Raw genomic sequence first — 15,004 nt, 5'->3', positions numbered from 1 at the left:
AGCTGCCACTGGAGGACGCACTGCCACCCTTCCCCTGGCTTTAGCCTGTCCGTATGATTTTGGGGCTCCCTGATGGGGGTCCCTGCCATTGGCCTGGGGGCAAGGCTGTCCACAGGGGTGGCCCTGGCCTGTGTGTACACCCTACAGGTCTCCCAGTGGGCTGGAGGCTAACACCCAGGCCCCCTCACAGTTCTTGAGTATCAGCCCCTCCTGGCCTGTCCTTTCTCCCCCCAGCATGGGTTCAGACCCCTGCCTCCCATCTCCCAGCTCTGCGTCCCCCTTTCTCCTCTGTCTCCAGGGTCACTCAGGGGGCAAGTATCTTCAGTTCCCCCTAAATGTCCTTCGTGGTTGGTCTGCCCAACCCCAGACCATGCCCTACTTCTGGTTTTTATGTCCCTAAACACGGGGCCTCCTGAAGAACAATGCACTGTGAACACAGTATCCGGCCTCTTTAAGAAAAAGCACACAGCATTATGAATACAAAGTTACATTGAAACAAACATTTATTTAGACTGGAGACAGAAATTTCTAAAAAGTTACAAACCAGAAAGTTGGCAAATTCACAAACAGCACAGAAGCTAGAAAACTATCAGATTATTACTATTAGTTCACTCCCTATTACAACTCTCTGTTCCTTCGTTTTCTATTTTTTCTGCCAGCGTATGTTTTGGTCGCCTGCTCTTCTGACAACAATCTTGTAGCTTTTCTATGGGGAGATTAGCATGACAGGGACAGCGGCCAGCTCCTTGCCTGTGGTTTGTGCCCTACTGAGGGGTCAGGGCACGTAACGGCCTCACACCCTGACCTGCCGCTGTCAGGTCGCCGTGCAGGGCTGGGCAGTTTCTAACTGCCCCCCTCCCACCGTCATGCAGCTAACCCCACTGCTCAGGACTGCGCATTGCAGCCTCCCGTTCCTGACCTCAGCTGTGCTGTTTGCATGGGGAGGGGGAACGGGAGCGAGGTCAGTGAGAAACCGCCCCACTGCCAGACGAGGCTGGGACCACCATCGGTTCCGCAGACTAGTGCACTCCTGTACACTTCCCTGTACACTTCCACCCTTGTTCCTTCTCTGCTTCCACAGACTCTGGTGCTGGGTCTGTGGGACAAGTTTGGACTGAGATTTGACCTTCAACCCTGCACCTCTACATCACAATCTTACGTTAACAAAATGAGTGTCAAGAGCATCTCTGGAGGCTAGTCCAGAACAGCCAGCAGTGAGGGACCCAGGCATGGAAGTCACTGCAGAACAGCTAGCAATATGCGTATGCCCCACCCACCCAAACGCTAAGTCTGCCACTAATTCAACCCACTCAGTGCTCCCTCGGAGTCGCTCTAAATGTGCCGTACTTGCTCTCCTGCCACCCGCCACAGGGGGACGTGGGTCCGCATGGGAGACAGGGAACTTTGGTGATTACAGTGATCACTGCTGCAAAATGCACACAACCCCCTAACAGTGTGACCACACCGTCAGGGTCTGGGAGGGGCACCAACTGGGGAGCACCGGCGAACCCTCGTACACGTCACAGCCCGCACCTTGTGCTGGCCCCAGCATCGCTGGTTTGGAATAGCCTGATCCATTACCTGGCAGAACATCTCTCCTCCTGGGAGCATATGGCTTCCCTTCACTTGCTCTTCAGTCCCATGTGTTCCTACATTCCAGAAGCTACAGCTGAAGGCTTGACGGAGTCACTCTGGCTCAGCCCGCCCCTCCTACTCATTCCAGTCTGAAGAAGCAGTGCATCTGGGTGACTCACCCGGAGGCTCTATTTATTGTCCCCAAATGTCAACAGTGCTGAGGCTGAGAAACCCTGGGCCACAGGAACGAGCAGTTTTGTGGGTGAATCACTATCTGTTACTGAGTGCCACTCCCTGCCCAGGTCCCGAGCTTGCATTGAACTTGACACATTCCCTCTTGCAGCCCGCTGAAAGAAGCCATGTCCACACACACATCAGTGACAGCAAACAGCAGGCAAGGCAGAATGTGGCCAAGGATCAGCAGACAAACCCGCCCGGGGGGCCAGAGGGAGCCGGCTCTGCAGGCTGGACAGCCAGGGGGGCTCCATGGAGGAGGCGGGTTGGACCACATTTAAGAGGAGCACAAAGCTTTGCCAGCTTACCTTTTACTTTTTAAACTTTGTTTCTGGTGCTTTTTACAAAGCAGACCTGAATGCGGGTTAGTTGACCTTACCTAGTTCTCCCTTGGCATTTTGCGTGTCTGCAGCACAGTTACAAAGAGCCGCTCCCATTCTGAGAATTTTTTTGAAATTCTTACATGATGACTACTCATAGTTTCACAATTTCATTTTTTTACTTTTAAATCTTTAATTTTTTGTTTGCGTGTGTAATGAGTGAGGAATGAAGGATTCCAATGTTCTTTCCTCCAGATAGTGGCCCTATTTCCCCCCACACCGCTGACTTAATCATCTACCCGCCCCCCCGGCCAGCCTATCACCCCATTGTGACCCCCACACGTTTGGGGGCCAGTTGCTGGTGTTTCCACGTGCACCCTGAACTTTCTGTCCACACTCCGGGGCTGCGGCCGCGTCTGTAGTCACTGCAGCTGTAAAACACGTTGTCGTCCCATTGCCGTTTTGGATTCCTTTCGTTCTTCCTGGGGGTGTTTTCCTGTATGAACTTCAGAACCCCCTCTGTGGGGTAATCTGGGGATGTGTCATCTTTAGGACGCTGCATCTTTCTACGTGATGACATGGCCTGCGTTTCCTCCCTTCAGTCCCTGTCCCTGTCAACGGGCCGTGGAAGTCCTCACGAGTCCCCGTGACTGCATTCCCAGGCATGTTGTGTTTTGTTGTCGTAGTCAGGCAAACGGGACACCTTCTGTCACGTCTCCTGAAGGAGTTGGCATCAACAAAAGCAAATGATGTCCAGACTTGACCTTGGAGCGGAGTCGTTGGCTGAATTCTCTTCTCAGGGCCCTAGGACTTCGGGTGACATTCTTGGTTTCTGGGTTTGTGGGCCTGGAATCTGCAGATCCTGGGGACATGCCTTCAGGGTGTGGGCTGGAGGGACAGAGGCTCTGCATGTGGGTGGGGAGGGGAGTCTCTGCTCTCTCCTTTTGACCCCCACGGCTCCTAGGGCTGATCTGGGGGCCTGGAGGAGGGTGAGGGAGCAGTGCAGGCTGTCTGCAGGACTCAGTGAGCCCTGAGACCAGGTGACAAAGGGGCTCAGAGTGGAGGAGACCCCGCAGCCACACTGTGCATTGGGCACACTGGCAGTGACCCCAGGGGGGCCTGCCTTCCTCCTGATGGCTGGCCGGCTGGCAAAGCCACCAGAGGTCTCTTGAGGAAGGGGGCTGAGGAGGGCAGTGGGCGCTGGGGGAGGCTCAGAGGCAGTGTGTCCCGTGGACCCTTTCTTGGGCCCCCCGAGCTCCCTTTGGGGGGGGACCACACTGCCCCAGGGCTGGGAGTGGGAGGACGTTTGGGACCCGTGTTCTTGCCTCTACTCCTCACGGAAACCGTTCCCAGGGAATCAGAGTTTTATGTTTCACATGTGAAAGCAGCACAGAAAAGCTCAGGGGAGGCGCCGTATGGGCCTGAGCATTTTCACAGGCTCCCACGGGGCCACTCGCAGGTGCCCGTGTTGAGCGGCCCATGTTGAGCGGCACGTGTGACCGGTGCTCAGCCCTCCACGGGGACACGTTTGTGGTGTTCGGATCAATGGTTTCCCCCTGCGAGGGTCCTGGGGCTGCCGTGACAAAGTGCCGCAGACCTGGAAGCGGAAATAGCAGGTACTTATGTGCTCGCCGTTCTGGAGGCCAGAAGCGAAAGGTCAAGGTGCCCACCGGGCGTTTCCTCCTGAGGCCTCCCTCCTCCATGTGAAGAGTCCTCAGAAGAAACCCCGTGTCCTCACGTGGGTGTCCCTCCCTGTGTGTCCGTGTCCCAATCTCTCCTCGTGAGGACAGCAGCCACACATGGTCCAGGCCCACCCCAGTGTCCTCCTTGTACTCTAATTCCCTCTTCAAAGGCAAATTCTGAGACGCTAGAGGTTAGGACTTCAATGTATGGATCTGGGTAAGGGACGCACACACGCGACTCAGCCCATAAAATTCACCAGCGTGAACTGTATCTATGACGTTTCACGTTTGGTTCCAAAAGAAGACTTACTGCAGGAGAAAGTCATGATAACTCCTCTCAGATAAACACAGGACAGCGCTGACCAGGGGGTGGCGGCCCCAGGCCTGTCCCTACGCCCTTCTCCGCCAGAGGCACTGGGTCAGGCTTCTCAGCTCCCTGGTGGCCCAGCCTGAGGCCAGCTCCTTCTCCCATTTTTCATCACCTTCCACCTTCCAAAAGAGCCAAGTGCTGGGGCGTGAAGACCCACACCATATATGACCGCCATTAGCATCCCCCGTGTAGGGTGGGGATACAAGCAAAGCCTGAGGGGTTTCTCCCCAGGCCTGTGTTTTCAGGGCCCCCCTGTGAGAGAGTCCAGGCGATGAAGTCGGAGGGGGGTCCCTGGTGACAACAGGATGTCCATTTCCAGATGATGTCAGCAGGGGTCAGACTAGGCTCGTAAACACGAGGGACCAGCAGGCACAGGAACGGAGAGGAGACTGGTCCGAGATCGTCCTTCCTCCCTTCAATTTCTGGTTTTCGGTTAGTTCATGGAGTTGAAATCTCAGCCAAATAGTGGTCAGGCTCCACTTCCGGCCCTGCCTTTCCTGGGACTGTCCCCGAGACTCGGTCCTTACAGCGGGTTCATTCTGGCAGCTGGAAATGGCCAAATGAGGCCCTTCTGTCACTGCAGCAGAATGGGGGGGGGTGTCTGGTCAGACCAGGATTATAGAATATAAACAAAACGGTGTTTCCTGTGCACTTGACCTTGAGATTGAGATCCCAGTGCAGCTTGGTGTCCCTCGCAAGGGTCACTATCTGCCCCTCCGGTTACCCAAGGGCATGAGACCCAGGAGCCTCACCCCTGGGAGGGTGAATCCAGACATCTTTAGACCACCCCACAGTCCATGAACTTGACTGGCAAAGTTTTTATTCATCACCAAGGTTAGTAAGATCGGTGTGGCACCAGGCCATCCCAGAGAGCAAGCAGAAGGATGGGGGGTGAGCAGCACATCCTATGATGACAATGTCCTAACTCTTGGCCCCGGGGTGAACTTGTCTTTTTCTTCAGCAGGGATGGGGTGGGGGACACCCCTGGGAGCCCCCCAGAAACCGTCTGGACCAAACTCTCCAAGTCAGGCGCGCCATCCCACTCACCCACCTGGGCAGATCTCACCATGCTGACGGGTTCCTCTCTGGTTGGTCTTCCCTGTTGGTCAGGGAAGGACCTTCTCCACCCCTTTGCAAAGCCCACCTCCCCTCACCACTTGATCCAAGCAGAGAGGAGAAGCCCAAAAAGACCTCTACTAGGGGTGTCTCCATCCTCCCACCTGTGACTGCAGCCCCGATGGGTTGGGGGGGTGCTCAAGGGTGGCCCCAGAGACGTCCACGTCCGAACCCCACGCCTGTGCACATGCTCCCCTCCAAGGGAAGGGCCTTTGTACCTGGGATTCAGTTAAGGATCTCGAGATGGGGCGATTACCCTGGATTATCCGGTGAGAGAATCAAGGAGATGAGGTCATGGGCGGTCGGAGGGGTCCCTGGTAATAGGGTGTCCACTTCCAGATGCCCTCAGACCGCACAAAAGGGAGACCGGAGGTCAGAAGTGGGAAGTAACGTGATGGTGGAGCAGAGGAACAAGACAGAGGTTTGAAGAGGGGACACCGCAGTCTTTGGAGCTGGAGGGAGGCGCTAGGGGGCGAGGCCCGGGCACCTCTCACAGCTGGAGAAGGGAATGAAACGACTTGCCCCTGGACCTCCAGAAGGCCTGGAGCCTGCTGACCTGGCTTAGAACTTGTGACCTCCAGAAGTGCAGCAGGATGAAGTGTGCGTGTGTGTATGTGTTAAAATGTGTGTTATCTTCGCCGCTCTGTTGTGGTGTTTATCACCGCAGCAACCAGAAACTAATTTGGGGCCGGGGGCGGGGGGGGGGTGGTGCGGGGGTGGTGGTGGTGGACTCCAAGCAGCAGCTTCCCGGTTTTGATCTTAGAAATAGTTTCTCGTTTCGTTTTAGTGACTATCCTACCTCTTTCTGTTTATATGGACGTGGCCAAAGAGTGGTTAAAATAGAGAACGGAAAAACAGCTGGGAACTTGACGGATAAGAACGTGGAAAGTGAAGTGGATATATCCTTTCTGGCGTGTGTGTGGTGGGTCTTGAATCCCTGGAACTGAGGGTCGCAGTCCCCCTTTCTCTCCGAGCCACGCGGCACACACGTCTGCAGCCGAGCCCGCGAGGTTGCAGATCTGCAGGTGGTGGCAACAGACGAGACAGTGACAGCAGGCTCCCTGGGCCCCGAAAGGGCTTTTGGTGCGCCTGCAAGTCACATCAGGCGAGGCTGAGAGAGCGCCAGGTCGCGGCACCGCGCGGCCTCTGCGCGGGTTTCGCCTCCTCCCGGGAAGCCGAGTGACCTGGCCACCTGACAGCGGCTCTCAGTTGCCAAGGATCCAGTCCCTCCAGTCGAACGCCGAGTTGGAGCCGTGGGTTAGCGTCTTCACGGGAGGGGCCGCCAGCTCCCACTTTCCTTCCTCTCTAATTTCTTCGCAGAAGCACATTCCCAGAGAAGGAATCTAGAACAGAGTGAGATCACTCCCTGACTAACATTTCATACCAGGTCCATCGATTGTCCCAAAGCCAACCCGACAGGTATGCCTTGGAGGCTGGCACGGGCGGCCCGGACTGGCCTTGTGCCCCCTGACACTGTGGTCCCCCATGGGGAACATCCGTGGGAAATGACTGCACATGGTTTCGTTGGTCACAACAGGGGTGCTGCTAACACCCCACACGCACAGGATGCCCCCACGTGTGGAGTTGCCCCACCCACACATCTGCAGTGCGGAGGCTGGGGACCCTGTGCCCCCCTTTGAAGCGTGTCTTACATTTTCAAAGTTAGCCTTGCACAAAGATACAGGTGCTGAGTTTTCAGATCTTTGTTTTTTAGGCCTTTTTGTTTATGTTTTTTCGCTTTCCCTTTCTTCCGCTCTCTTCTTAAGGTCTAGAAATTCTTTGGTCAGACAAAATCTTTAAAAATTCCACCACGCAGAAATGACTCAGGGATGACATCCTCCTTCTGCTTAGAGAGGCTGGGGGAGGGGTGTGAAGGGGTGGGCGAGGGGCTGGGGCGTGAGCGGTCTGTTTCTGGGTGGGTGCCCTGTCTGCAAAGCCCGTGGCTGGGCAGAGCCCCTTGATGCGTTTCTGACATGCAAGGGCAAGTGCAACCTGTTTGGGGGTGGGGTGGGCAGACACCAACTCACTGGCCTAAGAAAATCAAGGGAGTTTGGATAATCAAGGCCAGTCCCCAGACAGGGGAGGCCAGGGGTGAGGGGAGGGGTGGGAATTTGGTCACAAAAAGAAATGAGTTTTTGGAACAGCGCCCACTTGTCACTCTCGGTCAGCATGGGGGCTTGTGCAGTGCCGCTGTCTGAGCAGACATGGGGACTGTGAGAAGGGGTGGCAGCACGTGCAGGCAGCGTCCGGGTACATGGAGGAAGGCAGTGACGATTGCAGGAGCAAGAGCCACACTGAGGGAGCAGGTGGCACTGTGGCTGGCAAGGTGAACCCTGAGAAAAGTCTCCATGAAAGTCTCCCAGTGCGGCCTGAGCAAGCACAAGCCATATTTTGGACTGGGGTCATCAGGGGCTCTGGCATAGGGAGGGTGTGGGCATATCTGGATTATATTGGGAAATACCCCCTGGAGGCACTTGGGAGGGGACAAGTTTCTACTCAGGTCCAGGGGAACCTGGGACAGGATCAAGAGGGCACATGGGGCATCGGATGGAGGAACATTTCAGGTGCAGAACCTCTGGTCCTCCCCAGGTGAGGAAGGAATATACTCCTTCCGGCAGGGCGGGGAGGGGGAGCCCAGTGACTGGCACAGGCTCAGAGCTGAAAGTCCCTTGGCCGGACTTTTCTGCGGCCCCCACAACCCTCAGGGGCTGAGCGACACCTTACTGCCCGTACTGATGGCAAATGAGCCATGGGGTGCCTGGGGTGCCTGGTGATTTCATGGGATAGAGCCACGTCATGGACCTATCCCCTGTCCTGTGTGTTGTCCACAGCCCTGTACTCCCATCCTCAAGGCTGTTGGTTAATTAATGGGTCGATTTGATAAAAGGACAAGGGCAGAGGGCACATTGGCCATGAGCAGGTTTTCAGGGCAGGGGTGGGTGGTGGGTCTCAGTTTGCAATTCTCTCTGCCTTGATTTATCTCACTAAATGGATAAAAGCTACTTATGCTTTGCTAGTGGCATTCCATGAGCTGGCCCACTCACCCATTATCCTTCTCTATGTGTCTGTCGCCTGTTTGTTTCTCCTGGAAGTATTTACACAGCGGGCCCAGCGCTGAGCACTGTGGCAGCTCCATCAGCTCTTGTGCGTTGCAGGGCCAGGTGGTTCCCCAGGCCAGGGGGTGGGGGCTCCTTTCTGTCCACCCCCGTCTCAGAGCGAGTCAGCCCAACTCAGCCACTGTCCTTTCTCTTTTTATCAAATTGTTTACTCCTTACAGGACCATCTGCTTGACTACCAGCATGGCAAGGAACTATCATGTGAACTGACCTTTAAACAGTCCTGTGTCTTGTTTTTTATATCATCTCAGCAGCAGATGGCCAGAGTTGCCATACCGATGGCCTCACGACAAACGTCTCCCACCAGCCCCCCTGCCCAAGGCCACCCTTTGCATAAGAGCAGGCGGGCACATTCTCAGAGCACAGGTGGGTCCCCGCTGCCCTGGGCTGTGAGGACGCTGGTGTTCATTCTGAGCAGGGGTGTGAAGATGGCCTGCGTTCCTGGGCTGCTCAGGGGGGGAAGGGCGGGCAGTACCTTTCTCACCAGCTGGGCGAAGCCCACGCAGTCCCTGGGTGGCAGCCCGAGCAGTGGGCGCGTGCAGGAGTCCAGGGCCGAGCCGTGGCCCACGATGAGGACGATGCCTGCTGCGGGGTGAAAAACAGCTTGAGGTCCGAGCAGACACAAAGAGCGTCTTTTATTAGACTGGGGGTCCCCAAAATTCTTGGGGTGAAACTACCTCCCGGGGCCCCACAGCCCTGGGAGGCCCCGAGTGGAGCAGATGCGTGTGGTAGTTAATTGCTCAGTAGCAGTCAGGCCTCTCATTGCATTTGGTTGGTTCTTCAGAGCGAATCATGTCCTCAGGCAAGGTCTAGGGTGGCAGCTGTGGCCCACGAGCCTCAGGGATGACGTGGCGGGCTGCCCCCCACCCCCAGGCCTGGTCTGATTAGCATGAGAGTTATCAGCCAGTTGATCACAGTGAGCTTGCTGATGACTCACTTCGAATGAGGACATCCAGAGTTCACTGGCTGAGTGAGTCTCCCTCAGGTGACAGGACAAGGGAGCCAAAGCCAAGACAAAGTGGAGAAGTGGAGGTGTAAGGGCGGCGTCAGGGAGGGGTCCTGGCCAGACTCACTGGCTCCACCTAGAGGAGGAAATCAGACCAAGCGCTTCCTTCAAAAGGCCAGGCTGACACTGAGCAGACTGTTCATGTCACCTGTTAATGTGACTACGGCTTCTCCAATGTGACACCTGGATTGAAGCTCCTGTGATATTTCCTATAAATTTCATACTCATGTCTTTGGCTTCCAAACTCACGGCTGGTTGTCAGGATGCTGTTCTGGGAGGTGGAGACCCAGGTTTGACCCCTGGCCTGTGCTCCCCAGCAGGGTGACCTGGGCACCCAAGCCTCTCAGCCCCTCTGAGCTTCAAAGTCACACGGCATAAATAGAGGAGGTATTTCAGACCCCACAGGAAGGCGAGGAGTTAACGGGTAATGTCTGTGAAGGGCCCACCAGTGCCAGGGGGTCGCTAGGTATTAGCTTGAACCCTCTGGCTCAGCTGGACTTTTTGCTGCTCTGCCCGCTGCTGCCCACCCCTCCCGCCCTCCTGCCTTGCTCAGGTGGTCCTCCTCCGCCCAGGCACATTGGTCTCCACTCCTCCTCGTGCTGCTTCTCGGGGCTGCATCCTTGGAGCCTCGGCCCCTGGCCACCAGCTCGGACGGATGGGCTATGCTCCCTGCAGTGGGCGGCACACACACAGTGTTCAGGAGACCCCGGGGCTGACCTAGCGATGGTTCTGGGCTGCGGATCCCTGGGAGGGAGGGTCATCCCCAGATACAGACGTTCAGCTGGTGGCGGAGGCTTGAAATAGGACAGCCAGACCGGGGCGGGCCAGGGTGCAGCCCCAAGAAGCTCAGTGGAAGGCTCACACATCACTTCCTGTCCTCTGAGGTCCTGTGGCAATGACTGTGAATAGCAACAGGTGTTCCACAGTTGATCCGATGTCACAAAGGCATGGTTTGCAAAAGTATGTTTCCCAGGTTCAGACCAGTGAAAACCGGCAACATGAGCATCCTCAGGGCCAGGTGTGTTTGGGAGCCGGACTCGCAAGGTCTGGGGGCTCTTCCTGTACGGACCCGGTGCTCTGGGGGCTCTCCGGGAGGGGCTGGGTGCTCAGCTCCTCCCATGGTTCTTTGTGAGCAGAGTTCTTCACTCCCGGACGGGGTGGGAAAGGACACAGGGGGCGGAGCGGGCTGGGTGGTCTCTTACTGACTCTGTCTGAGACTCTTCCTCTTTGAGTTACCAATATTCTGGATGTTTGTGCCCCTCCCCCAGCAGTATTCAAATTCTTGAAGGGTAGAGCATGTCTTCTTCACTTAGATGGCCCGTGACGTTTTGTGTGACGCTGACACACCGTTGGTGTTCAACACACACCCACTGACTTAAATTTTTGCAAAGTCGACTTCCACCTCCTCACCGTGGACACTCGGGACACACAGCACGGAAGGGGCCAATGCACCCCACACACCTGTCACCGAACACTGGCAGCTGTCCACTCCTAGCCCATCCTGTGTCCTATGCTCTCTGCCCTGTGATGTTATTTTAGAGCATAGCACGAACACTGGGCCGCCTCACAGGGGTCACCTCAGCCTGCACCCCCAAATGAGAAGGACTGCATGTTTGCATTCGGGCAGCCTGCTGGGACCACTCCTGACAGGACTGACAAAGTTCCTGCAGCAATTCCACGTTCGTTTTTCTGATGGCCTCGACAATCCATGGTACCAGTACAGGCGTTTTTTCCATCGTCACGCAAACATGTCCCGACCTTTGGTGGTTTGGTTCCTGCTCTCTTTGTTTCCCAAGAATCTGGCCCAGGTGGTTCATGCTGACCCTGCTGTCCTGGGTCCCACGAGCTCTCAGTCCCAGGGTTGGGGTCCCAGGGCCTGAGGGGCAGGGACTGTGTATCTATCTATGTGCTGGGGTGCTGAAGAGACAGCGGGGTGACACTTTGTTGCTGGGGAGTGGGGAGGGGGAGGTTGGGGAATTATTAAGTTCAAAAGAGGATCAGGTTTCCATCCCGTGAGAAGACCCCAAGCCCCTGGGGTGGCTTGTGCTGAGCACGCGGGCACTCACCGTCCTGCGGGCAGCTGCTGAGTATGTGTTCCACGCTCACCGCACACCTGCGCACGAACTCGTCGTAGCTCTCCGCGGGCAGGAGGGCAGCGCAGGGGAACGCAGGCCTGAGGGGGAGAGAGGGTACGGCTGTCACTCGGACCTTCTCGGTGGGGTCAGCCCGGCGTGTGCTCAGGACGGACGCTCTCCAGGACCGCTCTGCTCAAGGCAGGGCTCGCTCTCAGCAACGAGGCTCCAGTTTTGGGCCCCAAACTGGCCAAGGACTGCTGTTCTGTCCCGGCAGGCATTCTGGCTGACACCACATGGGGTCTGTGATGGCAAAGAGTCATTCCCAGCCACTGGCAAGGAATGACAAAGATGCTCGTTCTGGCCAAAGTCTAGCCAGGCTTCTCTGAGCCCTCGTCTCAATAGGCCTAAACTTTGGGTGTTAGTGCTTGTCCTCGCAGGGTCCATTTTCGCAAGAATCCTGCTAAGCCAGTTTAGGAAGAGTCCTCCACCCTGGATATTGGCCCCTCTTCCTGATAGAGCAAACTCTGTCCCCGCCCACCCACGCCTGACCATCCCGTCTGCCTCTATCAGGAATCCTGTTAGGTCAGTTTATACGAATCCCCTGACCCTCTCAGAAATCCCTCCCGCCCGCCAACCCCACACCCCGCTCCTCAGCGGCACGTCTCCCTTTGTCCTAACTACACCTGGAGTTGAGTCCCGCCTCTGTCCCCCCCACAACTGCCCACCGCAGCCGCCCCTCCTCACCACCTTTAGTGAGAACCGGGGAACCCCCGCCGCAGACGCTATGCAGACGGCGCACCTGTATTCCGTGCTGACGTTCACGTTCGCCTCTCTCAGCTCTTCCAGGGTCATGAGGGTCGGGGTGGTTCTGCCGGCCTCCCATTTTGTCCATTCAAAGATCCCGGGCTCTACGCGTATCTTCATTTTTTTCTCCAGTTTGAGCTCTGGGTTGAACAAAATACAAGTGTTTATCATTTTCATGTTTCCATGTTGGCTTTATGTAAATAGGTCTCTTCCTAGGTCTAATAATACCTTTCAAAAATGTGATTTTTGTTTTTGGCCAATATCGTTTTGTGATCACTTATGGTTGTACCATTTCTGAGACACAAAGCATGAGGTAGTTGGAAGGTGTCAGAAGAGTCTTGACCCTCTGTCCACAAAACAAGGACAGTCTCCCGGTGTCCCTGCACCACCAGCAGCAGGTCCAGCCTGGTGCTCATCCTGATTGGTCAGTGCAATGCTACAGCCAGACCAGCACCAGGCCTTAGCCGTGGGTCAAGGTTAGGAGTGTCCTAATAAGGTCTCAGCCAATCTGATGATCCACGCACAAGATGCAACTGATCTCAGAGGGTGTCAGTCACATGGAATGTCATCCTGACAAACGCACCGTCTTCTGGAACTCTCTGACTCCTCCCAACTCACCTTTCTCAAGCATTTTATACTTTGACCAAAACACCTACAAAGCAAGACCATCTCTTTGTGTGTGGAAGAAAAACAGACCTTAATGTTTTTATTTGCAATGGAGAAAACTCCATTAAACTCAAAAGGTGGCAATAAAATCAGTCCCCCAAAATGTATCCCCAGTCCATGCAATGGGTTCCTTTGTGAGCATGTTCAGAAAAGAATGAAACCAGCTAACGGGGCCCCTGTGCTGTTCCCTAGCCTGGGAAGGGTTCATGTTCACTGTGAATAGGTCACACAGAGGAACAGGCTGGAGAGTTTGCAAGGTGGTGTTGGCTTCCCGTTCAAGGACATTGAGGCCACAAATCTGTGGTCACACGTGGAGAAATGGTCCATCTGGACATTCACCGACATGGTGTTGAAATAAAGTTTAGCACGTAGGGTCTCAGATGTCAGTCTGAAAACTGGGCTGGCTATGTGGGAAGACCCATGAAGAAGGCCAGGTGCCCTTGTTTTTCTGAATTATTAATCTAGGGTGTGTCAACCCTTTAACAGGCATATTCATGATAATGATAATAATCTACATACAGAGTAAAGGTCAGTGATAGGTCACGGTAAAGACATTGACATTGTCATGGTCGGAAAACACTTTCTGGATGGCTGGCCCGTGCTCCTGCATGGTGAACCACATCACATCCTTCTGGCCCACGTGAGGAGGGTATGGAGGGTCCAGAGGGAAGAGCCGGCTGAGGCCCCAGGACTGGCTGCCCTGCCCTGGCAGGAGCCTCCCTCCTCCTGCAGCCGGAGCCCCAGAGCTCTGCTGGTGGCCTCCGAACCACATCAGCCTTCGTGGCGCTGGACAGCTCCCTGCCGGGAGCCAGGCGTTGTGGACTTGAAAGGACATGGTGGATCCCAGCTCTCTGGCTTTCTGAATGCCTCCCCCCAGAATTAAAACAAAACAAAAACACAACAAACACACACAGCAGAAGCCACCGAAGGTGGACTGAGTGGTGACAGGCCCCAGCACTGTCACCATCTCGGAATGTCAAGGGGCTCAGTCCCTGCTGGCGGTTCTGAGAGGGCTGGTCCCTACCTGTCTGGAACTCACGGGCCCACCCATTGCCAGTCCTGCGGGGCCCACCTCCACTCACTCCCCTCTCCCCTTGGAGGACACCGTGAGGCCCAGGCAAGCTGAGCAGCTCACTGGGTCCTCACCAACCTTCCAGGATGTGCTTGGCGGTCTGCACGCAGCGGAGGGCCGGGGAGGCGAACACGGAGGCGATTGCGGCGCCGCTGTCCAGTAGTGCTTCTCCTGGAAAAAAGCAGGTGGGAGGTGCCGCTGTGTAGTCTTGCTCCCGAGGTGGGAGCTACGCTGGGAGGCAGGCTTGCCACCCGAGGGAGGCGGGACCTGAAGTGCCTTCAAGATTTCCATCCCCCGCTGTGCAGGGGGGTGGATCAGTCCCCTGGGGTTTGTGAAGTGGGGGAGATGGCACCCTTGTGACTGTGTTATGTCCCATGGGAGGAGGGACATCACCCTAGGGGGCCTGACCCAGTCAGGTGGGCCCATTAAAAGCAGAGATTTTCTCCGTTGTCACAGAAGCCAGAGAGATTAAAAGGCAGAGGGATTCAACATGTAAGAAACCCTATTGCTGAGTCTAAGATGCAGGAGCCATGTAGCAAGAAGTATGGGTGGTCTCTTGGGACTGAGTGTGGCCCTGTGCTGACAGTAGCAAGGGAAGGAGGACTTCAGTCCTATAGCCACAAGGAACTGACTTCTCCCACAGCTGGATGAGGTGGAAACTGCTTCCAGCAGCCTTCAGATGGGAACTCAGCCCAGCAGCACCGTGCTCTCAGGTGTGAAGGCCCTGAACAGAGAGCCCATTCACGATGCGTCTGCATTTCTGGTCGGCTGACTGTGAGCCAGCGGGTGGGTGCTGAGTTCAGCTCCTGGGAGTCGGTTCTGAGGTGACAGGGAGCACGAGACCACCTGGGGCTCGTGGCAGCGAAGCCTGGGAGCCACGCTTCCCCGCACAAGACGAGAGGACCTCGCCTTTGGTAAACAGGGGACCGTCTCTGAAGGACAACTGCAGTGCCCCCATCAGGAGGTTT

The 15,004-nt window shown here is 55.9% G+C and overlaps 1 protein-coding gene across 2 annotated transcripts in view; it reads right to left on the bottom strand.

The window, feature by feature from the left end:
* Positions 1–6,380: 6,380 nt before the first annotated feature.
* UBASH3A (ubiquitin associated and SH3 domain containing A) overlaps positions 6,381–15,004 on the bottom strand; it is a 35,819-nt gene continuing 27,195 nt past the window's right edge. Inside the window, exons 10-14 of one of the 2 annotated variants that reach the window (XM_037043027.1) lie at positions 14,115–14,207; positions 12,294–12,438; positions 11,486–11,592; positions 8,889–8,998; positions 6,381–6,640 (exon numbers count right to left, since the gene is read on the bottom strand). In XM_037043027.1, coding sequence (XP_036898922.1) covers positions 6,503–6,640; positions 8,889–8,998; positions 11,486–11,592; positions 12,294–12,438; positions 14,115–14,207 — 593 coding nt within the window. In that variant the 3' untranslated portion in view covers positions 6,381–6,502. The remainder of the gene's footprint in view (positions 6,641–8,888; positions 8,999–11,485; positions 11,593–12,293; positions 12,439–14,114; positions 14,208–15,004) is intronic. The other variant, XM_037043028.1, reaches the window with a different exon arrangement.

This window comes from Sturnira hondurensis, unplaced genomic scaffold, assembly GCF_014824575.4.
Source record: "Sturnira hondurensis isolate 20B ecotype Veracruz unplaced genomic scaffold, ASM1482457v3 Scaffold0003874, whole genome shotgun sequence".
NCBI classification, from domain to species: Eukaryota; Metazoa; Chordata; class Mammalia; order Chiroptera; family Phyllostomidae; genus Sturnira; species Sturnira hondurensis.
This window is presented reverse-complemented; position numbering and strand designations above follow the sequence as displayed.